Below are 27,695 nucleotides of genomic sequence, written 5' to 3'. Positions count from 1 at the left end.
ATTATTCTCTGGGATAGGCATGGACAGAAATCTGTAAAAGGTATAAACAGTCCTGCTGAAAAGCCTCTGTACATACATACAAGGAAGGAGGATATAGAAGTTCCCCTGGGGATTACCAGAAGAACTGTGGTTTTAAAAGACTTGCTTTCAATGTTGAAGAGTAGAAATGGATTGATGCTCCCGCTGTTGCAGACTTGAAGAATAAACAGTTTGAGTTTGCCTGAGCTGCTGATTCTAGTATGGTTATTGGACTTGAGAAAGTATAAGTATCTTTCATACCTGCCAAATTAAGAGCCAGTTTTAATCCCCACGTCAGATGGACTTGTTCTTTGGAATTCCTGGGCACCGAGTGCCAAGCAAGTAAGAGTCCAATGGAGACTGCCTTCAGGAGGCTCCAGACAGGTCGGATCTTGAACCCAGATGTGCCCAGGACAGAAGGGTTACCTTATCTTCAAATACTCATAGATCATCAAAGGCATAGCTCTTTCACCAAAACCCTGACAAGGATTCCCTGATTAGTGCTGTTTCAGGGGAGTTACCCCTGTTCCTTGACCATGGCCAAGCTTTAAATTATTCTCATAATGCCTTCCTCCTTCTTCTCCCAATCATCTGGAAGACCAGAAACATTGTGTGTCAAAAAAATGCCGACTATTCTATGCGTATATTTAAACCATGTAGTTCAACTGATCCGAACAAGTAAATCCACTTCTGTTCACATCTTGCTTCAGACAGCACTTGTCCTGCTAATCCCCCTTGTAACTAACCCATTTTTTACCTCGTTGATTCTTTCTCATAAGATATTGTACATTCCAGTCACATAGCTCTGAACTTTTTGCATCTGTTTAACTATTTTCCACCTCTGCAGTAAAGCTGCTTCTCTACAGATTTCTTTCTCCAAACACTGATACAGCTTTCAGAATTATGGAGTCTCTTGTCCTGGAGGCAATACTTCTGAAGACCTAATGCTGTGAGTAAACTATCTATATTTATTCAATAAAGTAAACTTCAGAAAATAAAGAGTCTTCAGATGTGTGTTAACGTGCCAAGGTTATACTTCTAGGACATTAAGGCTTTACAGATATTAAGCTTTAAAAGGCCTTAACAGCCCTTGCGACCTGATTTATATTGGATACACTTCTAGAGCCCTCAAAACAAGGCTGATTGAGCATCGGCCATTTTTAAATTTAGGCAAGATAGAAGCTCCATTAGTAGCTTATTGTAAACAACAACTTCATGGATTCAACTCTTTGAGATGTACAATAATGGAGCAATTATAGTGTTCTGAGTGCCAAGGAGATTTTGGTAGGTGTCTGAGACCATGTTAACAGAAGTGGATTTGCTTGTTCGGATCAGTTGAACCACATGGTTTAAATATATGCATAGAATGGTCGACATTTTTTTTGACACACTCAGAATGTTTCTGGCCTCCCAGTTGATTGGCTGAAGACGGAAGAAGGCCTTTTGGGAATATTTTAAAGCCTTAGCCGCCATTTTGAAGTTTGCAATGGTCAAGGAACAGGAGTAACTTCCCTGAAGCAGCACCGGCAAATCAGGTATTCCTTGTCAGATTTGTGATGGAAGAGATATGCCTTTGATGATCTTGAATATTTGAAGATAAGTACAAACTGGCAACACTGCACTGATTGCTCGGAGGAGGGAAAGGTGAGTAGTGGAGTGCCTCAGGGATCGGTGCTGGGGCCGATTCTGTTCAATATATTTGTGAGTGACATTGCCGAAGGGTTAGAAGGTAAAGTTTGCCTATTTGCGGATGATACTAAGATCTGTAACAGAGTGGACACCACGGAGGGAGTGGAAAACATGAAAAAAGATCTGAGGAAGCTAGAAGAATGGTCTAAGGTTTGGCAAATAAAATTCAATGCGAAGAAATGCAAAGTGATGCACTTAGGGAATAGAAATCCACGGGAGACGTATGTGTTAGGCGGGGAGAGTCTGATAGGTACGGGCGGAGAAAGGGATCTTGGGGTGATAGTATCTGAGGATTTAAAGGCGACGAAACAGTGTGACAAGGCGGTGGCCGTAGCTAGAAGGTTGTTAGGCTGTATAGAGAGAGGTGTGACCAGCAGAAGAAAGGGGGTGTTGATGCCCCTGTATAAGTCGTTGGTGAGGCCCCACCTGGAGTATTGTGTTCAGTTTTGGAGGCCGTATCTGGTTAAGGATGTAAAAAGAATTGAAGCGGTGCAAAGAAAAGCTACGAGAATGGTATGGGATTTGCGTTACAAGACGTATGAGGAGAGACTTGCTGAACTAAACATGTATACTCTGGAGGAAAGGAGAAACAGGGGTGATATGATACAGATGTTCAAATATTTGAAAGGTATTAATCCGCAAACGAACCTTTTCCAGAGATGGGAAGGTGGTAGAACGAGAGGACATGAAATGAGATTAAAGGGGGGCAGACTCAAGAAAAATGTCAGGAAGTATTTTTTCACGGAGAGAGTAGTGGATGCTTGGAATGCCCTCCCGCGGGAGGTGGTGGAAATGAAAACGGTAACGGAATTCAAACATGCGTGGGATAAGCATAAAGGAATCCTGTGCCGAAGGAATGGACCCTCAGGAGCTTAGTCAGGATCGGGAGGCGGGGCTGGTGGTTGGGAGGCGGGGATAGTGCTGGACAGACTTGTACGGTCTGTGCCAGGGCCGGTGGTGGGCAGCGGGACTGGTGGTTGGGAGGCGGGGATAGTGCTGGACAGACTTGTACGGTCTGTGCCGGAGCCAGGGTTGGGAGGCGGGGCTGGTGGTTGGGAGGTGGGGATGGTGCTGGGCAGATTTGTGCGGTCTGTGCCGGAGCCGGTGGTTGGGAGGAGGGGCGGGTGGTTGGGAGGCGGGGATAGTGCTGGGCAGACTTATACGGTCTGTGCCCTGAAGAGCACAGGTACAAATCAAAGTAGGGTATACACAAAAAGCAGCAAATATGAGTTATCTTGTTGGGCAGACTGGATGGACCGTGCAGGTCTTTTTCTGCCGTCATCTACTATGTTACTATGTTACTATGCTGAAAGCTAGTATAGCTTATTTAATTCTGTTCCTGTTTGATGTTACTGCAGTTTTCACTCTCTTTGGTATATTTGAGACATTTTAAGTGGAGTTTTGTTGACCTATGATGGCTTATTGTATGCTCGAGCTCTGTGTATTTTTTAGCTATGAGCATTAATTGGATAGCTGAGGTCTTTTTTTCTCCACTTTTATAGCAGCGGTTGATACCTTAGTTCTCGTCTTTGATCAATTAGGGTTATATTGCATGGCAGATATATAGAAACAATATAAGTGAGTTCTGATATTAAAGTTTCTAGCCGGTAGTGGGAGGCGGGGCTGGTGGTTGGGAGGCGGGGATAGTGCTGGGCAGACTTATATGGTCTGTGCCAGAGCCGATGGTGGGAGGCGGGGATAGTGCTGGGCAGACTTGTACGGTCTGTGCCCTGAAAAAGACAGGTACAAATCAAGGTAAGGTATACACAAAAAAGTGGCACATTTCTTGGGCAGACTGGATGGACCGTGAAGGTCTTTTTCTGCCATCATCTACTATGTTACTATGTGGCTTTTTAATAATTAAGTACTAGCAGCATGTCACTGAGTTACCTGACAGCACTACATTAAACAGCTAATACAGAAATCATCATTTTCAATTTCAATTTATTGATCTTATAGACTTATATTTAGCAGAGCATTCTACGTGATTATAGTAAAACATATGTATAATGGCATGTCATGTTGTCGTTACAGCAACAGTGTACGTAATTAAATCCACATTGCTTGTCATGCAATTAAAGGGCAATTTTATAACAGGGCATCCCCCACTTGAATGGTTACATGTACTGAATACTGGCACTGTCATGGGTAAATGTATGCTTATGTATGTAAGTAGAAGCACAACACTCTACTGTAAGGACACATGTAAGTGGCATAGGGCTAAATTCTATATAATCGGCGCCGAAAAATACCAGCTTAAATGGTATTTTATAAGCCATGCATAACGTTTGGCGCAGTTTATAGAATAAATGCTTAAATGAAGAGGAAGGTCATGTGTAAATTTAGTCACCGCCATTTTCACCAACGAAAACATGGTGTATAAGTTAACGCCTAAATTTACGTGCAGAGCACCGACATTCTGTAATTACATGTGTAACTCAAATCCATGCCCCCATTCTGCATCAAAACATCCATGATCCTCTCATTTTTGCACCCCATGTTTTTGGACCGCGCCTATAGTCCCAATTAAATCAAATTAGTGCTAATAATTGCTTGTTAAAAAGCCATTAGCACTAATTGGCTCATTATATTAAGTTATGTGCAGAAATCATGAATGTGCTTAAATTTGTACAAATAATTTTTGGCAGCTTTTATAGAATCATGGGGGATAATATAAACATGTAAAAGGGCATTCACGTGGGTGGGGAATGGGAGGGACATTGATGTGGTTGCCACTTGCACGTGCAACTTACAGAATACAGTAAATTAGGTGCACTCTTGCTGCATTTGGATGTTCGACGTTACACTAGGTCTATGGCTGAGGTAACTTTGGACTCCTACATGTATTTGTGCAATGATACCAGATTACACTAATGTTCTGTAATGGTTCTAGGTGCCCAGATGATGTTATTGGAACGTGCTCTCACTGCACTGCACTGGGGCACCTAAAAGGAGGTGGCCACTTAGAGAATTGCTCCCTTAGGGCTCTTTTTATTAAGATGCAGTAAGTACTAGCGCACATTTACCGCAGTTTAAAAGAGTTTACTGCGGGAAGTCCTATGGTAAGTCTGAGATTAACGTGCGCAAACCACACATTAAAAAATATTTTCATTTTTATGGCAGAGGTAGCATGTCTGGGGGCAGAGAATTGACGTGACAGCACTGATCAGTTATTGCACTGTGCACTAACGCCCAAATTCTATAAATGGCGCCTTAAGTTGTGTGTGCTAATTTGGCAACTTAATTGATTAACAAGCCAGTCAGTGCTGATAATTGGTATTTAACAACCAGTTAGTGGCATTAATGGGCTTTAATTAGAATTTATGAGCACATCTTTGTAGACGTATTCTATAATATGGTGCGTGTAAATTCTAATGCTGAAAAGGAGGCATGGCCATGGGTATGGAATGGGCAGAAAGTCAAAATGAAAAAAAAAGGAGGGGGTCCACTACTTCCACAGAGAAACCAAGGGAATCAGAAACCAAACAAGGGTGGAAAAACGCCAAAAAATCCAAAAATGACCACTTCTGTATATGTGAAGCTGTTGACCCCTGATGAAGGCTGTCTAACCGAAACACGGACCGTGTAGGGTCCCAATAAACTTCTATTTGGTGCTCTTACTACCGTGATTTCAGAAGTGGTCATTTTTGGATTTTTTGGCATTCTTCCACCCTTGTTTGGTTTCTGATTCCCTATGGAATGGGCAGGTCATGAGCCTTTCAAAAACTATGTGCACTATTATAGAATACACCCGATCGGCACCTAAGTTAGACACAGGTATTTAGGCCTGGTTTTTAAGTGGCCTAAATGGATGCGCCTAAATTTTAGTCGCAAGAACAGCGTCTAAGCATATTCTGTAAACTACACCTAACTTTAGGCGTAGTTTATATAATTGCACTAAGTGCATGGTTTTTCAGCACCAGTTTTAAGGTGCCATTTATAGAATTTGGCCCTAACTGATTAGCACATAATTAGGATGTGAGCCCTTACTACCTACAAAATAGGTGTCAGTAAGTGCTCGGATATTAATTTGTTTTAATGGGCACGCAACATTAGCACATGGTCATTAATTTAAAACATTTTACTGCTGCGACTAAGGCCACTTTTTCCCATACCTTTGTAAAAGGACCCCTTAATGTGCAATAGCAAACTTTGCTCTGTTAACTGCATGGCAGCCCTCCTAAAAGCGCTAGGAATATCCTCGACAGTTAATACAGATTTTGCACTCAACACGTGTCAGCTTCGGCCATTAACATCTGTTAGGTGCAAAATCTTAGCACACCTTAGTGCATAGGCCCCTTTGCTTATTAACATCCAATCCGTAGTAATTGCCAGATGAACATGCATTACCTTTGATTTAGCAAGATGATTAAGAAACTGGAATCGTATGTCTGTTGCTTTCTCCACTGTTTCTTTCATTGTAGTAACTTCCACTTCTTTTTTTGGACTATATTGCCTACCATAGACCAATGCCAACACCAGCACTCCAAACACTGTGGTAATTATAGAAGCCAGCAGACAAACCAGAAAGATTTTCAGGAGAGAGCAGGAATTCTGTTTTACCTGTGAAAGCGAATTTAAAAGGCAACAGAGAGAATTAACAAAGTAACATAGTAACATAGTAAATGACGGCAGAAAAAGACCTGCACGGTCCATCCAGTCTGCCCAACAAGACAAACACATATGTGCTACTTTTTGTGTATACCCTACTTTGATTTGTACCTGTCCTCTTCAGGGCACAGACCGTATAAGTCTGCCCAGCACTATCCTCGCCTCCCACCACCGGCTGGCTCTGCCACCCAATCTCGGCTAAGCTCCTTAGGATCCATTCCTTCTGAACAGGATTCCTTTATGTTTATCCCACGCGTGTTTGAATTCTGTTACCGTTTTCATTTCCACCACCTCCCGCGGGAAGGCATTCCAAGCATCCACTACTCTCTCCCTGAAAAAATACTTCCTGACATTTTTCTTGAGTCTGCCCCCCTTCAATCTCATTTCATGTCCTCTCGTTCTACCGCCTTTGCACCTCCGGAAAAGGTTCGTTTGCGGATTAATACTTTTCAAATATTTGAACATCTGTATCATATGACCCCTGTTTCTCCTTTCTTCCAGAGTATACATGTTCAGGTCATCAAGTCTCTCCTCATACGTCTTGTAACGCAAATCCCTTACCATTCTCGTAGCTTTTCTTTGCACCGCTTCAACGTGAAAATGAATTCATATCAGTACCGGAATGATTTGGCTCACACCTTTTCTTGGTAGCTCAGGATGAGAGCTTACACTTTTAGGGGCCCCTTTACCAAACAGCGGTAAAAAGTGGCCTTAGCACGCCCTTAGGTTGGTCTTTCCCATGCGCTAAGGCGATTTTTACTGCTGTGGTAAAATAGCAAAATTTCCTACTTTTTGTATTAACAGCCACACGCTAATTTTCAATCACACACTGTGCACAATATTATATATACTCTTATAGTGTTAACACGATCAATATTCGCCAGACTTTTTCTGTTTTAAGGGTTTTAGATTTCTTCATTAGGAGGAAAAAAGACCTCAGAAGCCTACCGTGCTCAGTGCCGCAGCACAGACAGTTTTCAGCACTAAATAGGTATACAGCTCAATCATGGGTCAAAAAACCTCTGTTTTATTTTACTTTTTCTTTGCAATTAAAATATCAAAATAGAATTTCTTTTATCAAGCACAAATAGCCAGCACTTAACTTCTTGCAGCAATCCCGACGAGGACCTGTTTCGACAACAGCTTTTTGAAGGGAACTGCCTGCTTTTATCTTGTGCCTGTACCCCATCTGCCATTATCTGAGCAGCATTTTCAGGTAATGCTTGAAAAGTGGTATTAAAACCCAGTGGCGTTCCTAGGCTGGCTGACACCCGGGGCGGATCGCCGATGCGCCCCCCACTGGGTGCAGTGCGGCTCCCCCCTGGCGAAATTACACCCACCCCAAGTGCAGCGCGCCCCCCCCCCCAGGTGCATTTTTACCTGCTCAGGGGAGGGGGGGGGGTGCCGCGCGCCTCTTGGCTCCGAGTCCGCTTGTTCCCTGCTGCTCTCTCTGCCCCGGAACAGGAAGTAACCTGTTCCACGCAGAGGGAGCAGCAGGGAGGGAACGAGCGGACTCGACCAACAGGCGCGCGGCACCCCCCTAGCAGCGTGCACCCGGAGCAGACCGCCCCCACCGCCCCCCCCCCTTGGTATGCCACTGTTAAAACCCTAAAGAGCTATAGTATAATTACATGGGGCCTCTAAGGAAGTACTGAGGTAACCTGCATAGAAAGGGATCTATAACCCTAAACAGCAGTCCTATAATTGCACAGGGGCTATAAGTAAGCATTGCAGTCAGAATAGAGCATTACAACCCTAAATATCAGCAGTAAGATTGCATGGGGCCTTCAAAGAAGTACTGAGGGGACCAAAAGTTGCAGGAGTAACAACACAAACATCGGTAGTAAGCTTGCATTAGGACTTCAAAAAAAGCATGGAAAAGTAACCATTCTGGTGGATTTGGGCAGACACTAGAAGTTTAAAGATATTGGGCAGAGATATGGACATGGATAAGATGGCTCTGTGTTGCAGTTGGGCCATTTGAATCTTCATCCGCCATTATTTACTAAACAATACATATTTCATACAGAAATTCACATCTGTGTATGTGTTCATGTGTGCATGTGTTGTGCATGTACAAGAGTGAACCAATACATTAGCTGAATTTTATTATCGAAACAGAACAAATTCGTCTTATTTACTGACTCCCCTTTGTTTATATGTGGGGGCTTTCTAGAAGAATGAAGTATATTTAAATAATTATTGTTGCAGATTTTTGCTGTTTGTTATGTTTTATGTTTTTATTGATACTATATATGTTTTTCTGTTACCCGCTTTGGGTAAAGGTGGGATACAAATTAAATAAATAAATAAAGATACCAAAAAGCCAGGGGTTGGCAGAAGCATGACCTGAAAAAGCTTGAGAACCACTGCTCTAGAGGACAAGTAATGGAAAATCATTGAATTTTGCCAAACAACTGTTGCAAAAGGAAATATTCATGAGGCACTAGTGTGTGTGTGGTATACTATAAATGTTTGAAGATGAGCTACATCCAATCTGTAGCTCCATTGTATAGTCTACTCTGACTACATGTAGTACATATTAGACTAGTAAGGGAGGAGCTTGGCAAGCTAACGCTCCAGTTTACTAAGCAGCACTAGCGGCTGTCTATACACTAGTGCCAACATGGCGCGTAGACAACCACTAACGTTGCTTTGTAAACAGACCCCTACATGGATTCCCCATTATAGAAAGAGAATGTGTGTGTAGGTTCCAATGTATCAAAGTCAGGATTTACAGTTGCTCCTTCACATGTATAGATGCATAAAAAGTGCTCATCTGGACCATCCCCTTGCAGGAGGGCTTAAGGGGGTTCACCCCCTTGACCTCCTGTTGCTTGTTTCCCTTCTCCAAAATTAAATTATTTGTGATTGGACAATTTACAGTGTTGTAGAGTATTTGGAGGAGCAGTTTTTAGGATGGGGCAGTTTGCAGGGAGTAGATTTAGGGGATGGGGGCTGTTTGGTGGTAGTATGGCAGTTCTAATTTTAGGTATGGGAAGAATATATGGGGAAGAGTGGCAGTTGCAAGGAGATTGGGCAATTTGTGGGGTGATGTGGTAGTTGTGTTGGGGCTAGTTTCTGAGCTATGAGGTCAGCTTGGAGGTGGTGCAGGAGCAAGGGATTAGTTTAGGGGTAGGAGCAATTTGAGGGTTCGGAAGAGTAAGGAATTTCTCTTTTTAAACTGCCTTGCCCTGTCCTGTAACTGCAACATGTCGCTATAACTTCTGTGCCACAGAAACTACTTCTTCTTTGGGCTATATTTTTGGGGTGCTCTTTCTCCTGAATCCTCAGTCCAATTTGGCCTACTTTCTGAATCATATTTTATTTTTACCAGCTTTTTCCTCATACCAAGTTTCATCCCATTCTGTTAAATTTTAGGAGAGTTATTTTGACCCCATACAGACAGGTGAACAGAAATGCATTTTTCACCCCTTTTGTATAATTCTTTCCAACTTCTGTTGGTTGGAAAGAATAAAAACATATTTTCAGCATTTTTTCCATCTCTGTATTTTCTGCTTACTAGTACCTACCTACCATCCATATTTCCTTCACTAACCTTTTTTATCATAAGGTTTTCTTTGCATGATATTTCAACCAAAACATAAAATCAATCACATTGCTCTTCAGAAATCTAGTAGAACTCTCCCACAAAATAATTTTAAAGGAACTGGAAGTACTTGAAGAGACAACTCACCTGTAAATAAGGCAAACACTTATTTGTCTTTTCCTGTGCTTCTTTAGATGAGAAATTGTGTGCTCCATCTTCATGCATTTCAAATGCAGGGTTTTCCATTCTTACAGAAGAAAACCAAAAAAAATGTACTATTAAAGAAACCTTGTTAAGAAGTTATTCAGTTTAAATCAGTTGAGTTCAAATAGCACTTGAGGGAAGAACCTTGAATTCAGGATATGTACATCCTTCTTATAGTCCTGGAAGAAGGAAATTATTAAAATGTATTTTGTAACAGGTGGAATGAAACCCAGTTATTTTAAAAAAATATTATAGCACTGTAATAAAAAAAAGGTATCTCATATCAGTAGCAATAATGCTTCCTTTGATTTAAGCTCAGTTTACCAGTGCCTGTGTTCATATACTTAGCCCTGAAGTTACTCAACTAGTGTGGTTGTGACTCACCCAGATAGTGAATGCAAACCTAATAAGGAAGAAAAAATGCACAAAGTACATCTCTACCATATCAACTATCTTCCTGATAAAGAAGTGTTTGTCCCATCCTTAAAATTATGATGTCCAGCTACTAGAAAGCAGGGGGAAAGAGGAAAGAAGAAATATTGCTAAGATGCAGATATTTCTGGAAGATGTAGTTTAAGAAGATAAGATATGTGGGGGAAGCATGCAAAGCATTGCTCATGATATTCTTTCCAACCCTTCTGCATATGTGTGTGTGTGCCTGTTTTAGTGCATCCATTTCTCTCTGTTGATCCAGTGTCTCTCCCCTCTCCCCCCCCCCCCCCCCCCCACCAGTCGTCTCTCTCTCTTTCTTCTCTCCGCTCTTCCCCTTCCGTGGTCCAGCATCTCTCCTCATCTCTTCCTCCTTTTTGCTCCGGGTATCTGTCTTTCTTTTCTCTGATCCCCCCACCCAGGTCTTGAATCTCTCCCCCTTCTCCCCCCCCCCCCCCATCCAGCATCTTTTCCCCTGTCTGTCTACCGTTGTCCACCTGTTTTTCCATGGGCCATATGAAACATTTTCTAAAGACTGGGTGGGTGCAGCACACACACTGTATTCACTTCTATCTGTGCTGCATTTGCTAAGCCACCAGCAAGCAAAGTGGGCTGAAGTCTCATCGTAAGAGCCACACTACAGGATCTTAGGTCTCTTATCATGAGACTTTGGCCAAACAGTGGCAGGAAATTAGGTGTTTCAGTACTTGCTCCTGGCTGCATAGGGGGAAGAGTTTGATGATGAGATCGGTTGGCTTGTCAAGTTCAGCACAGCTAGAGGTAAGTGTAGTGTGTGCTATGCTTTTTTGGTCTTAAAAAATGTTTTATATGCCCCTTGGAAAGAGGGTAGAGTTTGATAACAAGATCAGGAGACAACACGATAGCACAGTGTGAGGTAAATGTGTGTATGTGCTTACCTCTTCCAGCACTGCCAACCCACCTCATCTTTTTTTTTTAACTAGAAGATGGCTCCTACTGGTGCATGCCCCCTGGAGTTTTGACAGGCTCACTCAGTGGTAGCTATGTACATGGTTATAAGCCATTCCCTCAGAAATTAAGTCTTGTATTTACCGATATGTTTGTTTACACCTTCAAAAATATCTAAGAAATTGGTAAGTCAAAACTTGCCTTTGCTTAATCCATGCTGACTCATTCCCATTAGTTGATCTATATGGTTAGTAATATATTATGGAGGTCAGTTTCTACCATTTTGCATAACACCAATATCAGGGTCATCCGTCTGTTGTTTCCCAGATCATCCCTGGAGTCCTTAAAAAACCAGTTTTTACATTGGCCACCTTCTGTCCTCAGGTACTGACTGCAAGTAGAGATTACAATAACAAGTTAGCAGTTTCATGTTTGAAGTCTTTCAAAACTCTTGGATGAATATCATTCAGTCCTGGTGATTTGTTGCTCTTTAGTCAGTCAATTTTCTGTACTACGTCTTCTAGCATTAAAGTGATTTAGGTATTCCAAATCCTCAGTATCAAAGAAGGTTTCTGGTGTGGGTATAACCTCAACATCCTCCTCAGTAAAGAGCAAGAGAAAGAAATAACTTAAGAGATAGATCATTTTAGGTTAGGGAGCATTTACATATTTTAATTTACAGCAAGTTTTAGATTTATCATAAAACTACCTCAATATTTATTAAGTTTTACATAATGTCAATCACAATGTTCATGACAAAGAGAAATAACACAAAATAGAAAAAGAATATACTTTTCGTACACAATAACAAGGTAAATATGGGATCAAGTAGCAGGAAAAAAAAAACCTTCTTCATTATTCGAAGGTAAAAGAAAAATACAGATACAATTTGAGTCCAAAAACCCCCACCATGCCAGCCCAGCAAAGATCTAATACATCATTATGTCAAGACCCTCAATTCCTCCTTAGACATAATAATATCCATTAATTCTTTTGGATCGAAAAACATATAAAATTTACCCTCAAAATTAACCATACAAGTACAAGGGAATTGCAAAACAAATCCCAAACCCTGCAAGTCTTTGAAAACACCAACTCAGTGTGTAAAGTGGGATTTTTGTGCCTACCCTGGGTTATCTTCTACTTCACACACTGTGTTGGTTCCCAAGGACTTATATTTATTGGGAAAGTTTATAGTAAATTCAAAGCTCACTGTCTCGGAGTATTTTTTTGTTTGCTGCTATTTTTTATTTATAGAAGTATAAAAACATAATATGCAGAAAAATAATTATGCCATCAAAAATCAATCCCAAATGGCATGAGAAAACACAAATAAAGAAAACATTCAAGCAAGCAAATTGTACCAAGGGATACCATAGCCCTCAAATCAGCAGAAGGAAAAGGATTAAGTAATAAATACGAGAATAACAATCAGAAGGAAAAGAAGATATAAACTCCTCAATTATATACAGCTTTAACTTTAGAACAGGCTATCCCATGAAGTCGTATTCCCTTCCATAAACCTCTTAACTTGATCAGCACCATAAAAAATGTATTTTGCTCTCCTAAACTGAATTATGTACTTAAAAAGTTCCAGAAAAACTCATCTCTCATATCAGATGACCACTGTAAAAAAAATTCCCCTACCCCAAACACCACTATCTCATCATTTAGGCTTTTGTCTCCATTTCTTCAGAATAGATTGCTCTACTCCTGCCTTTATCCCACTACTTGCATGTTCCCTAACAAAAGCCGGGCAGCATCTCCTTGGATTAAAAGCAATAAAACTAGAGCTAGATTAATTTATCCTGAAAATCATAGAGCTGGTTCACAAACAGTTTTGTTCCTCCTCCTCCCAACCAAAAAAAGGCAGAATTCTCACATTAGCAATCTTTCTCTCTCCCCCCACCTCCCTCCCCCCCCCAATGTCGACAGAAACACACATAAGCAGAATGGGTATGAGAGAGAGAGTGTGTGGGAAGGACCATGGTCTCCGCTACCAGTTTTTGTAATACAAAGTATTACTTAAAAGTGTAATTAATTTAGCAAAGTCATTGGGAGGTGAGGCAATGTAATGTGCAAACACATATCCTGTTTTTTAGGGTACATATTGTAAAAACAAACAAGTTAAACTAGACCAAAATGGCCTGCTTGAGTGCTGAAAGTATGGAAGCAACTGGATACATCTAGTGGCATTATGAGGACCATGTTTGAATGGTTATACTCAGAAACCGTGTGAAATCAGCAGCTGAAAACTGCCCTCCCAATCTGTGAGCAAAAGTGTGACATTCCCCTGGATTTCCCCCAGATTCTATAAAAGTTGCTAAAATTAGGATGCAGAGCCCAGATCCACGCATAAACTAACTAGTTAACAAGCCGCTGACAATTATTGACATTAATTGGCACTAATTAGAACTTACGCATGAATCTGCCTGCGCTATTCTATAATGCTGCAAGCTTAAATTATCTCACAGGCAACTCAAAAGGGGGTGTGATCATGGGAGAGGCATGGGCAGATCAGGGGCATTCCCAAAATTTGGGCACAGTGTTATAGAATACTGGGGTTACGCACCCAACCTGCGTGCCAGGATTTAAACAAGGTTTCAGCAGGTGTAAATCCTCACACCTAAAGTTGAGCACGGGAATACACACTGTTCTATTAAGAGCACTCAACCTGAAGTGCCCTTTATAAAATAATGCATAGCGCGGATTCTTTCCATCACCTAAATTTGAGGGCCATTTACTGAATCTGGCACATTGTTTCATTGTGCAGACACCTTTTACCCATGTCACAAAGGGACAGGGCCAGCAAGTATTCAATTTGCTCTGAATTTAAGGTTAAGCAGAATAAGTAGACTGCCCCAATTTGACTACTCCTACTTGACTGACTATACATATGTCCTTTAGATTGTAAGCTCTTTGAGCAGGAACTGTCCTTCTATGTTAAATTGTACAGCGCTACGTAACCCTAGTAGCGCTTTAGAAATGTTAAATAGTAGTAGTAGTAGTAGTAGTAATATAAATGTGTCAGATTAAATTAAAATCTCTGTGTGGACTCTGTGACACTGACTTTCATAGGTGTAATTTCCCTCCTTATTCTGATGGAGCAAAGTGTAAGGGAATTTATTGGCAGTGGCAAAAGGGGAACCACAGAACATTAGCATTTGCAACATTTGGAGGAGGGGCACTTCCTCCTAGTGCTTACCCTGAGCTATGCTTGTGCTTTGATGATCTACCTGCTGTATAATAGAGGCACAATTTGCAGGTACAAAAGTGCACAGCAAAAGCAGTCTTTTGGTTTTCTTTTTTAACTTCCTTTAAGTATCTCCATAAGGAAACCAGGAAAAAATAACCAATATTTTGGAAAATTCAGGAATCTCAACATATTGGCAGTAGAAAGTCATACAACAACATGTAGCAGCTGTACCAAGATTGTAAGCTCTTTGAGCAGAGACTGTCTTTCTTCTATGTTTGTGCAGCGCTGCGTACGCCTTGTAGCACTATAGAAATGCTAAATAGTAAATAGTAGTAGTAGGACCCAAAACACAAAAGGGGAAAAGCAGCAATGATGCTAAAAAAAACAACTTAGAACATTTCAAAAACAGAAAACAGTGTACTTCTGAACATTTTTATGTTTAAGAATGAAAAACCCCATACCCCACCTCCAATCCTAACCTAGCATAGAAGAAAGCTGGATCACCAGGAAGAGGCACAAGAAGCCCCAATCCCCAATCTCCCCCCCCCCCCCCCGCACACACACATACACATAAACCCAGTTGAATTCAGCTCCCAACTAGTCCATCAAAAAGAAGAATGAGTCAAAAGATGGCCCCAAATGGACTCCCACTTAGAGAGTGTATGGTTCCGAATAGCCATTAGACGTTCCATATACCAAATGTACCAAAGTTTTGTAATCCAAGATACGAGCGAGGGCACTTTAGGCTGTTTTCAATGAGAAGCCAAAGTCACATGTGCTGCGCTCATAGCAGGGTGAACCAGCAAAGAGTGAGAACTGGAAAGCCCAGGAGGTTTCTTAGGAAAGAGAAACACAGCAGGGTCTCATGAGATAGGGCGGGCCAGCCAGCTTTGCAACCTATGCTGGGCTGCTTTCTAGTAGGCTCTAGCTTTAGGACAAGTCCACCAAAGATGCCCCATACTACCCCCTCCCCGCAACCCTGCCAACACAAAAGCGAAGTCCCAGGAAACATATGCTTAAGATGTGCCAGGGTAAGGTACCAGCAATACATAACTTTGACAACATTGTCCTCAAAAGGCACTGAAAGAGAGACCTTCATCAAAGCTTTTTCAATGATTTTCCAGTCATCATCTTCAATAGCTAGCCCCAACTCCTGACTGCAATTGAGCCGATGAAGAAGAAAAGGATGGGTTTGTTTCCTCTGAAAACCATACAAACAAGAAATCAAACCCTGAGTGCCATGAGAATCCTCAAAAAGGTGTTCCAAAAAAGTGTCTTCCTTCAATATCTGCGATTTAATACCCGGGGTCATTGAAAATTGGCGCAGTTGAGTATATGAATAAAAATCAGAAAGTAAAAGAGAGTATGCTCCCCGAAAGCCAGAAAAAGGGAGCATGAGCTCATCATCAAATAACTAACCCCAAGTAGCCAACCCAAGGGATGCCCAGCATGAAAAAATGCAGGGATGCCAAGGGAAAAAGCGGATTGAAGGCCACCAGAGTAAGGCACGACAAAGCAGAATCAGCCAAAGGAAAAGGGTCCACCGGGAGATTCTGATATTTGAAGGGAAACCAAATTAAATGTTTTATGGGCTGGAAGCCCACCAAAAACTGCTCCAAATGAACCCAAAGCTTATGAGGCAATGACTGAAACCACTCAAGGGCAGCTCAAGCCTGAGCAGCCTTGTAATACCAAAATATATTAGCAACCCCCAGAGCACCCTATCACTTATTCCAATAAAGAAAACTCTAAGGGAGCCAAGGCTGCTTATTATGCCATACAAACTGAATCAACCGATCCTGAAGATTCAACAAGAACCCCCGAGACAACCAGAGGGGAAGAATCTGAAAGAGATACATCAAGTGAGGCAAAACATTCATCTTTAAGTGTGGAAATCCAGCCAAACCAAAACAGATCCAAAAAGTCCCAGCATTCCAAATCCCATGAGATTTCATTGACCAACTCCAAAAAATTAGCAGAAAACAGCCCATCAAAGGATTTAGTCAAGTTAACCATCAAATAATGAAGCCGTTGAGTAACCCAGCAAAATGAAAAAGAAGCTTGAAGCAAGTACAAACCCCCCACAGCACACTAACAGCCAATGCCTCAATCTTAATCAGGTTGATTTTAAAGCCTGAGATTTCCAAGTACTTCAAGATCTTCTTCATCAATTTTAGGAAAGACAATATAGGCCAAGTCAATGAAAGCAAAATATTGTCCTTGAAAAGAGATATTTTAAAGTCCTGGCCACCTACAGGGACCTCTGAAATATCTGGATTAGCCCGTACCATGGCCACAAAGGGTTCCATCACCATAGCAAAAAAGCCCCTCCCCTCCACCAGCCCAACCCATCATTACTTCACACATACAACACACACCAAGCAGCCCCCACTAATAAAAAGTAGGGGACCCTGATTGGGAATCAAATAACCTAACTCAGCCACCCCCACCCCCTCCATTCACAAACACCAAAACCAGCCAAGTCACTTCTCACACATCCACCACATCACAAACGGCATAGAAGCAAATCACCCCAAGCAAAGCAATTCTGTTACACACACAAAAAAAAATACACAAAGGATAGAAAACACCCTCACACCAATGACGTCCAACACCCTCAAAAATGAAACACTCCGATTTGCAAGATCAAGTCAGGATCTCGCAGAAGTAGATGCAACAGGAGACTTTGGGAGCTTTTTTGGCTTGCCTTGGACACGTTGCCATTTCTGCAGTTTTGCCTGGGTCTCCAGGCTACAGCACTAGACTTTGTAAGTCTAAGTGCTTTGAAAATGTGCCTCCATGTCTGTCAATTACAGCAGTCTGCAGGTGTTCTATTGCCTGATGATCCTTTGCTGTACTTGGAAAAATGCCTGTCATTTCCTGTCCTGTTTAATCATCTTTCATTCTTACCAAGCAATAAAAATGTTTTTAATTGCAGTTATTTATAGATGCCATAAATGACAGTACATCAAGAGATGAATTTGGAAAGGTCAAAGACTGAATATTAAGCAACCTGAGATTCTATTTCAAACTTCCTAAGTAAACCCTCTTTTGTGCTATAGTAAGATTTTTTTTTGTCTTCTAGATCTAGTTTCAACTTATGGTTCACTTTGTAATCAACTTTTTAAATAAAATATTTGGGAGGGAAACCAAAAGGCCACTTGCGGGCTGTATCTCCTTCAGATTTAGGCAGACCTGGGGGGCCCCCTGTAGCAAAAAGACACCCTCTACTGCCAAATCTGTTCTTTGATTTGCTCTGTAGATCCTATGTGACTTTTGCAGGGACTTGTTTTATTTCACAACTAGTAAAAAGGCCCGTTTCTGACACAAATGAAATGGGCGCTAGCAAGGTTTTCCTCGGAGTGTGTATGTTTGAGAGAGTGTGTGTGAGAGTGACTGTGTGAGAGAGAGTGAATGTGCGAGTGTGTCTGTGAGAGAGAGAGTGTGTGTGTGAGAATGAGAGTGTGTGCCAGGGGCCCCCTCCCTTCCTTCCCCCCTCCCTCCCAGTTCCAGAGTCGTTCCCTCCCTCCCTTCCTCCGACTTTCAGGGTTGTTCCCTTCCTCCCTCCCTCCCTCCGACTTTCAGGGTTGTCCCCTCCCTCCCTCCGAGTTTCAGGGTCCCTACCCAAGGAGTCATGGCAGCTGCCCACACACCCTCCAATGGGGCCCAGAGGGGCAGCCGCGGCCGTCGCCTGCTTTCCTCCTCTGCAGCACCGCTCCGACTCCTGAGGTCCTCCCTCCCCCGTGCCTAGCCTAGAAACGCGTGAGCACACCTCAAGCTGGCTCAGCACAGCAATACACTCTCCATGGTTCTGCCCCCTCCACTCACGCCCAAGGAGGACTCCGACCTTTCTTTCCCTGCCATTGGTCGTGACACTCTCGACTACTCCGCCCCTCAACGCTTCTGTTTCTTTTCAAGCTCCGCCTCCGCCCCTGTGCCCTGCCCCTTTCGCCCCTCCTTCTCTGGCTATGGCGTTCTACGTGACGTCAGCCTGATCTACGGAGCCTAGCAGACCAACTCCAAAGAAAGCCATGGACACAGGCAGCAAGACACATAGAATGTTGGAGGTGAGAATTATTATATAGGATGTGGCTGGAAGTGAGAAGTCCCTAAGACAACAAAATCCAAACCAGTAAGGAAAGGCCAACGGACTTCCAACAACACCAAAAATGATCCGTTGAGATGAATGTTTAAATTAATTAAGAGACCAATAAGACTCAACATGGTGCTGTGTTTTAGCAATCACATGCCTGCCTCAGGAGTTTGTGTATCTACTACTACTACTACTTAGCATTTCTATAGCGCACAAACATAAATAAAACATTGCACATGAACAAAACAACACAAAGAAAATTGCAACTAACACATAATAAAATTAATTGAATTATACACAAATTAATAATGTGAAGAACAGAACTGCTGTACTTAGAACAATTATATCTATAACATATAAAATGTTTAAGAACATAGATGTCATTTTTAATTTGTGGTAACCATATCAGTTGATAAATTGATTTTATTACATATGGGGAGAGTTTTCTGGATTTATAATTATAAATGTTTTGCTATAATTCAGTTTATGGTCTTCTAAAAGCAGTGGTTGCTTTGTCTTTGTTTCAAAATAGTAGATGTTTTTTGTTTAGTCAGGTAATGTTATTTATTTTATTCAAGTATATGATTCTTTGTTCTTTTTAAATTATATTTCATAATTTTAAACATTTTATATGTCTTATAGATACAATTGATTTAAGCACAGCAGTTCTGTTCTTCACTATTAATTTGTGTATAATTCAATGTATTTTGTCATGTGATAAATGCGATTTTCTTTGTGTTATTTTATTCACGTGTAATTATATGTTTGTAGAGTCCTGGTGCAGGCATGTGATTGCAGCACCATGTTGAGCCTTATTGGCCTCTTAATAAACTTCAACATTCATCTCTACAGATCATTTTTGGTATTGTTGGAAGTCCATTAACCTTTCCCTACTGGTTTGGGTTTTGCTGGATTTTATTTCATAATATGCCTTGTATTAGTGAGGCTTTATGGTTGCTGCTACTGAGATGACACAGAATTATTTTTTTTTCTTTTACTGGTGAGTCCTATGGAAACTTTTCCTAGTTCTGTTCTGTGCCCATTGTTGGGTGAGGGGGGGGAGGGGAGCTTCTGTGAATGTAGAATATATGTTTACATTAACATTGTGATGGTCCAGTATGCAGGGTCAGAGGTCAGTATTTTTTATATTAGGCTACATAATTTAACTGCTACAAGTATAAGCCTGGATTGTCCAGTTTTTTTTTTCTATTATTCAGCCTGGGAATATAAATGGGGGTGGGGGGCAATATTCCAAAGGGTTTAACTAGGCAGAAGAGGATCTTGCCAGGTTAAACCATGCCAAGTGAGTTGGCCACTGATATTCAGTGGCACTTAACTGGTGTGAGGGGGCAGATGGTAGGGGATCAAGGAGGTCACGAGAATAGGGGTCGCAGTATTCCGAAAGCTAGGCTCCTTGGGAAGGAAAGGCCAATGGGAACTACCATTCCCAGAATCCCCCTCTTCCCCACCAAACTATGCAGAAGCTAGGAGAGGAAATAGAGGATTGGGAGATGGTTTCTGAGGAAGGTAATGAGGAACAACTGGGGAGAGTGGAGGAGGAGGAAGCCGGTGATGAGGATAAAATGGAGATAGCTGAGGGACTGGAGGAGGAGAGGATGGAACTTGCTGCTCTGGCTCAAACAGGAAAAGATACTGTAGGTGGGTGGCTGGCAGCTCCTTTGAGATGGTGGTGGAAGGCTGGAGGAGAAAGGCTGAGGCATTGGGGAAGGTCTCTGTTAAAGAGGAGACAGATGCTGGCCTTAGGAAAGAGACAGGAATGCGGCACGGTTTAAACCCCAGGACAGGGAAGGTGAAAAAAAACTGTTTCCTTGTGCTGTAAGATTAAGGAAGGAAAGCTGTATGAACTGTTTGAACCTGGAAAGTGCTTTGACTACAAAACACAGAACTACTGTGTCTTCCTTTGGTGGTGTTCTTCTGATTAGAAGAGGAATTATTTTGGTGTTAAAAGAAGGAAAGTTATATGAACTGTTTGAGCCTGGAAAGTGCTTTGACTGCAAACACCAAACTAATATGTTATGTTCTGATTAAAAGAGGACTAAGCAAGAAGCATTATTTTGTGTTAACCAAGGAAAGCTGTATGAACTGTTTGGGCCTGGAAAGGGCTTTGCCTGCAAGACACAGAACTAATGTGTTTCCCCTTTTTGGTTATGCTGAGTTAAAGCAAGAAAATAAAACCTTTTTACTCATAAGCAGTTTGCCTTTGTTGAGCCTCTGTGAAAAGAACCGAAGGAGGAGGGAGTCCTAAGAGCTGTCAGGGGTCTGAGACCAAATCCAAGAGCAGCCCAAGGAGGTGTGGAGCAGAACAATAGCTGTGCCAAGAAGGAAGCAGGGTCAGGCTGGGACAGGTCCTGGAAGGGTGACCCAGCTACACTGGCCACTGCCACCAAATATTATCCACCAACCAGCCATCCCATAACTGCCTAGGCAAGGGGCAGAGCATCATCTTAGCAGTTTATCAGCAATTTTCAGACTGCTAACCAGCTAAGGGGCCCTTCAGTTGTTGGAAAAGTAATGGAAGCAATGCTGAAGGAAAGGATAGTGAACCTGGAAGCCAATAAGTTGCAAGATCCAACACAACATGATTTTACCAGAGGGAAATCGTGTCAAACAAATCTCATTGAATTCTTTGACTGGGTGGCTGGAGAATTGAATCAAGGACATGCTATAGACGTAATCTACTTAGATTTCAGCAAAGCTTTTGACATGGTTCCCCGCAGGAGGCTCTTGAATAAACTGGACAGGCTGAAGATAGGACCTGATGTGGTGAACCGGATAAGGAGCTGGTTGACAGACAGATGCCAGAGGGTGGTGGTTAATGGAATTCACTCAGATGAGGGAAAGGTGAGTAGTGGAGTGCCTCAGAGATCGGCGCTGGGGCCGATTCTGTTCAATTTATTTGTGAGTGACATTGCCAAAGAGTTAGAAGGTAAAGTTTGCCTTTTTGCAGACGATACTAAGATTTGTAACAGAGTGGACACCCAGGAGGGAGTGGAAAACATGAAAAAGGATCTGCAGAAGCTAGAAGAATGGTCTAAGGTTTGGCAATTAAAATTCAATGCGAAGAAATGCAAAGTGATGCACTTAGGGAGTAGAAATCCACGGGAGAAGTATGTGTTAGGCAGTGAGAGTCTGGTATGTACGGACGGGGAGAGGGATCTTGGGGTGATAGTATCTGAGGATCTGAAGGCGACGAAACAATGTGACAAGGCGGTGGCCGTAGCTAGAAGGTTGCTGGGCTGTATAGAGAGAGGTGTGACCAGCAGAAGAAAAGAGGTTTTAATGCCCCTGTATAAGTCGATGGTGAGGCCCCGCCTGGAGTATTGTGTTCAGTTTTGGAGGCCGTATCTTGCTAAGGATGCAAAAAGAATTGAAGCGGTGCAAAGAAGAGCTACGAGAATGGTATGGGATTTGCGTTACAAGACTTATGAGGAGAGACTTGCTGACCTGAACATGTATACCCTGGAGAAAAGGAGGAACAGGGGTGATATGATACAGACGTTCAAATATTTGAAAGGTATTAATCCGCAAACAAACCTTTTCCGGAGAAGGGAAGGCGGTAGAACGAGAGAACATGAAACGAGATTAAAGGGGGGCAGACTCAAGAAAAATGTCAGGAAGTATTTTTTCCACAGAGAGAGTGGTGGATACTTGGAATGCCCTCCCGCGATAGGTGGTGGACATGAAAACAGTAACGGAATTCAAACATGCGTGGGATAAACATAAAGGAATCCTGTTCAGAAGGAAGGGATCCTCAGAAGCTTAGCCGAGATTGGGTGGCAGAGCCGGTGGTGGGAGGCGGGGCTGGTGGTTGGGAGGCAGGGCTAGTGCTGGGCAAGACTTCTACGGTCTGTGCACTGAAAATGGCAGATACAAATTAAGGAAAGGTGTGCACAAAAAGTAGCACATATGAGTTTATCTTGTTGGGCAGACTGGATGGAACATGCAGGTCTTTTTCTGCCGTCATCTACTATGTTACTATCCAGCTCATTTTCAAAAGTGATTGCCGGCCATCTTCCGACACAAATCAGGAGATGGCCAGTGATCTCCTGAACCCGGCAAAATCAGTATTATCGAAAGCCAATTTTGGCCGGGTTCAACTGCTTTCCGTCGCGGAGCCGGCAAAACATCAAGGGGGCGTGTCGGTAGGGTAGTGAAGGCAGGACAGGGACGGGATGGGGCGTGCTCACGAGATGGCCAGCTTCGGCCAATAATGGAAAAAAAAAAGCCAGGCTTGACAAGCATTTCGCCGGCTTTACTTGGTCCCTTTTTTCTCACGACCAAGCTTCAAAAAGGAGCCCCAACTGACCAAATGACCACCGGAGGGATTCGGGGATGACCTCCCCTCACTCCCCCAGTGGTCATCAACCCCCTCCCACCCAAAAAAAGCACAAAAAAACTTTTTTGCCAGCCTCTATGCCAGCCTCAAATGTGATACCCAGCTCCCTGATAGCAGTATGAAAGTCCCTGGAGCAGTTTTTAGTGGGTGCAGTGCAGTTCAGACAGGTGGACTCAGGCCCATCCCCCCCTACCTGTTACACTTGTGGTGGTAAATGTTGAGCCCTCCAAAACCCCCCAAAACCCACTGGTCCCACATGTAGGTGCCCCCTTCACCCCTTAGGGCTATGGTAATGGTGTAGAGATGTGGGGAGTGGGTTTTGGGGGGGATTGGGGGGGGGGGGGCTAAACAACCAAGGGAAGGAAGCTGTGCACCTGGGAGCTATTTTTATTTTTTAATTTTTAGAAGTGCCCCCTAGGGTGCCCGTTGGTGTCCTGGCATGTCAGGGGGGCCAGTGCACTACAAATGCTGGCTTCTCCCACGACCAAATGCCTTGCATTTCACCGGGTTTGAGATCACCGGCATTATTTTCCATTATGGCCGAAAACCGATGCCGGCCATCTCAAACCCGGCGAACTCTGACATTTGGCCAGGCCCAACCGTATTAGCGAAGAAAAAGATGGTCGGCCATCTTTTTTGAAAATACGGTTGGCTCCGCCCGCTTGCGGCACCGGCGCCGGATATGGCCGCCCATAGAGATGGCCGGTGCCATTTGATTATGGTACTATGTTTTACTAAGCCACGTAGGCACGTACGTATGTCCTACATGCGTCAATTCTGAATTACCACCCGGCTACCGCGAGGCCCGGGTGGTAATTTCATTTTTTATGTGTGTCCACTAGGCGCACTGGAAAATTTCTAGCTTGCAGCGCTAACGAGCGTAATCAGCATTGTACACGTGTAGACCATTACCGCCCGGTTAACACGTGAGACTTTACTGCTAGGTCAATGGGTGGTGGTAAGGTCTCAGGCCCAAAATGGACGCGTGCCAATGTTTATTTTGCCACATGTCCATTTTCAGCCCCCCAAAAGAGACCTTTTTTGCAGGCGCACTGAAAAATGGACCTGCGTGCGTCCAATACACTCGTCTATACCAGTGCAGGCCATTTTTCGGTGCACCTTAGTAAAAGGACCCCTAATTAACCACATAAACTTAGGACAGCGAAACAGCTGTACTAATTTTATGCAGTGAGTTAACTGGGCAACAGCATGAATATTGGCCGGTACCTGGTTAACAGCTTTTGAGGGGGGAAATATCTTTGTTATTTCCTACAGTTAAGTCAGTTAAACATCTTCCGTGTCAAGCCGCAACAATATAGAATTCTCTTCCTTTTTCTGTCTGCTCTCTGTCTCATTTGTGGTTCTTCTGTAAACAACTGAAGATGGTTTTATTTTTTTTTTTTTTAAATATGTGAAATGACTGTATTTGAGGTATTGCTTTTAGGTTTTGTAAATTCCCAGATGATTGTTCTGGTTTCCTTTTTAACTATGTTATCCGCATGGAAGTGATCAGGTTATTGCGCTCTTGATGTTATGTAGTATTTATATAATGTAACACCTGGATATTCAATGCTGGGAGCTGCGCTTGCCCCAGTATTGAATATCTAGGGTTACTTCCTGGAAGTGGCTTGTGAGTCATTTACCATGGAGAGTTGACTACTGACCCCAGGGCTTCTGTTTTAAGGTCTTGTAAATATAGAAAAAAAAGAAAGAAGAAGCCTTTACCTTGTCGTCCCCCTTATAAATTTTAAATTTAAGTCTTTATTTTCCAGCAAGTTAGGGATTCTTTAAAGGTATTTAGAATAAGAAATAAACAGTATTTGTCAGTATTCTTAGGCCACAAGGTACTTTTAGTAGGTACTTTTTCCCGGTGCAATCAAATATGTATATTTGTATCACATAGGTCAGCAGCAGCTCAGAAAAGACACAAAACTGAGTGGAGGATACAAGACAAGCCAGGGAAGGGGTGAGAGAGAGGTATGCTTTCAGTATTTATCTGATAAACAGCTATTTAAATGATTTTGCATCAAACTGCCCTATTGGTTACAACCTAAAGTCAGCATCCCTAAATGTAAGTCATATTCGTTTTACTGTTTCCAACTCCCTGACCAGTGATCTGAGTGAGGGGATAGTCTGATCGAAGCATTAAAGGAGTCCTCTCCTTTGGGTGCCTTGGAAGATGCACTCTCTCATATCTTGCCAAAGACAGCAGATTGCCTTGAACCACTCCTGTCTATTTCCTATCTTTTAACCCCTTGCCAATAGAACATTACTTCCTGTCCCACGACTCTAACCCCACCTGTTAACTAAGCGGAGCTAACCCACACAGCCAATTCAAAGTGAATGGGCTTTGTCAGCATTAGCATGTGGCAGCTGCTAGTCCCTCTCATTAGGGACTTTGGTCAATCCTTTGTGAAAATTCAGACACCCTGACTTGCCTTTCTCCTCATGTTTATTAAAAACAAAGGCATTGATGTTGGCACTACTCCATTTAGCCATGTCTATGCATATGGCCAATAATTTTGTCTTCAGAGTAGCTTCTACCATTTTGCACTGCCAGTGTTGTATAGTAACTAAGTAAATGTAGCTAGTTACTGTACTTAAATAAAAGTTTTGACACTTTTTCTTGTAAAGAAGTACAGGAAACATTTGTTACTTTTACTGAAGTAATAATTTCACCAATTTTTACTACATTTACTCAGCTACATTTGGAACTTGCACTTAAAAGTAAACAGTAAAAGCAGAAGCAAGATGAAAATGACAATTCCTTAGTACACAATGAAACGGCATAACTGGGATCAGGATTTTGCTATTGCAAACCTCATCATGCAAACAGTGGATCATCTCATCTTAAATGTTGCTGTTCAGTGAATATAGTGGAGTTGCCTAAAATGGTTGCAATTCTTGGTGAACAGACATAAGTCTCTATCACAACAGACTGCTAGTCAACCCATGGAAAATTTTACATCGGGGGTGACTTTCCACTGGATCAAGGAGAGTCTTTAGAGAGGAAGTCTGCTTGTCTGCCCGTGATGGGGTCTATGTCCTGTCCCACAAGAAACCTCTGGCATGGAAGGAAGGTGAATGTGGGGACAAAAACCAAAGAACTAGTTTCAGCCCTGCAAGGGAAAATAGAGCTCACAAGCAGTGTGAACCACAAGATTAATTCCCAGAGAAACAGCTAGAACAGGGAAATCACATGACAGTCAGAAGGAGGTTCTCTGGCCCATCCAATAGAATCCACGGATCAGCAGGTCTTCCAATCAAGTTGGGTGGGAGGTGTATAAGGGAAGAGACTACTGCCCTATAAAAGAGAGAAGTGAGAGCACAGCTCAGACTCACTGTGAGCAGGCCAAGGAGAAGGATGCCAGAGCCCAGTTTGGAGCCTGATATGGTGACAAAGGTACGGGACTCTTGTTTGTTTTACCTGTGGGGGGTTATTTCTGTTGGACTCCACAAGGTACCTTGTCTTGAGTTGTTCTGGAAAAGCCAGGTTGTAGCCGCAAGTGGAGCTACATGGGTAGTGGCAGGTGGGCAGGCCAAAGTCAGGCTCAGCCCTAACCTGAGACCTTGGTTATTACTATGAACGTTTTTCTTTTTATTGTTGACACTCATACCACTAACTGGACTTCCGCTGATGGGTGAGGAGGTTTGATTTGGACTGCTTTGGGATCCACAAGGACCCTGACGGAGTTTACCTCAAGTTGTGGAGAAGGTCCCTTGAACATACGGTCCACATTTACGGTTGGACAGTGTGTGCAATTGGAGACTCGGCCCACGCTGTTGGCTGAATGGAGGAATGAAAGGAAATTTGGCCTACTCCCACAGGTAGGCGGTGTGACACTGGCCTTAAGACTGTAGGGTTCCCACATATTTGACATTCTCGAAGATATTCAGAGTTTGTCATCAGACAAAAAATTGTTAGACCAACAACAGACAATGATTTCAACTTTTTAAAAGCCTTCTTTATTATTAGGCAGCATGATTATGATAATAAAGATAAAGATGAAGATGTAAGTGATGAATTAGACAGCACTACTTCTAATGCAGATGACAATGACAATAATGATAGTAAAGTATTCTTTGCTATACTGAAGTCTAGTGTTTCAGAGATTCCCTTGATCAAAACCTGCACACCCAGTCAGAAGACATCAGAAATATTGCAACCTGGCCTGATTTGAAGGAGCTGTTTATCAGACTGAACAATCCACTTTCTGCTAGTGTAGTTGTTGAAGACCTTCATAGCTGTGCTGGGTTAATTACTCACAAGCACACTTGTATGAGTGGCACTCATTTTCAAAAATGTGGTTTTACTAAAAGCAGAATGGATTGAATTGTAGAGCAATAAAGTTCTTGGGATGAAAACGTTAACAATAGTTGCATTCATTGTAGTTGTGGTACTTTTACTTTTCACTTAGCTCGCTTTGGTTAAAATCAAAACAGTTTGCATATTATATACAGGTACAGTAATGTAGTATTTCAAAAACTGGTCTTAGAATACCCCCTTGTCAGTCAGGTTTTCAGAATATCCACTATGACTATGCACGAAAGAAATGTGCATAAAATGCCATAAATAAGTAAATAAATATAAACTTTAAACGTTGAGCGCCTGATTCTCAGT

General features: G+C 42.5%; 1 protein-coding gene and 1 long non-coding RNA gene across 5 annotated transcripts in view; one reads left to right on the top strand and one right to left on the bottom strand.

Annotated features, from left to right (window-relative positions):
- LOC115462891 overlaps positions 1–13,254 on the bottom strand; it is a 33,639-nt gene extending 20,385 nt beyond the window's left edge. Inside the window, exons 1-4 of one of the 4 annotated variants that reach the window (XM_030192961.1) lie at positions 13,076–13,254; positions 11,708–11,819; positions 10,016–10,115; positions 6,058–6,270 (exon numbers count right to left, since the gene is read on the bottom strand). In XM_030192961.1, the coding sequence (XP_030048821.1) occupies positions 6,058–6,270; positions 10,016–10,114 (312 nt within the window). In that variant the 5' untranslated portion in view covers position 10,115; positions 11,708–11,819; positions 13,076–13,254. Of the gene's footprint in view, positions 1–6,057; positions 6,271–10,015; positions 10,742–11,629; positions 11,822–13,075 lie in introns of those variants that run through there. The other 3 variants (XM_030192962.1, XM_030192960.1, XM_030192959.1) reach the window with 3 other exon arrangements.
- Positions 13,255–24,976: 11,722 nt separating this feature from the next.
- The window catches only part of LOC115461925, a 43,922-nt gene continuing 41,203 nt past the window's right edge, over positions 24,977–27,695 (top strand). Inside the window, exon 1 of the long non-coding RNA XR_003940785.1 lies at positions 24,977–25,051. This is a non-coding gene — a long non-coding RNA (uncharacterized LOC115461925). The remainder of the gene's footprint in view (positions 25,052–27,695) is intronic.

This window comes from Microcaecilia unicolor, chromosome 2 (genome assembly GCF_901765095.1).
Source record: "Microcaecilia unicolor chromosome 2, aMicUni1.1, whole genome shotgun sequence".
Classification (NCBI taxonomy): Eukaryota; Metazoa; Chordata; class Amphibia; order Gymnophiona; family Siphonopidae; genus Microcaecilia; species Microcaecilia unicolor.
The sequence above is the reverse complement of the archived record's forward strand: the minus strand, read 5'-3'. Positions and strand labels throughout refer to the sequence as shown.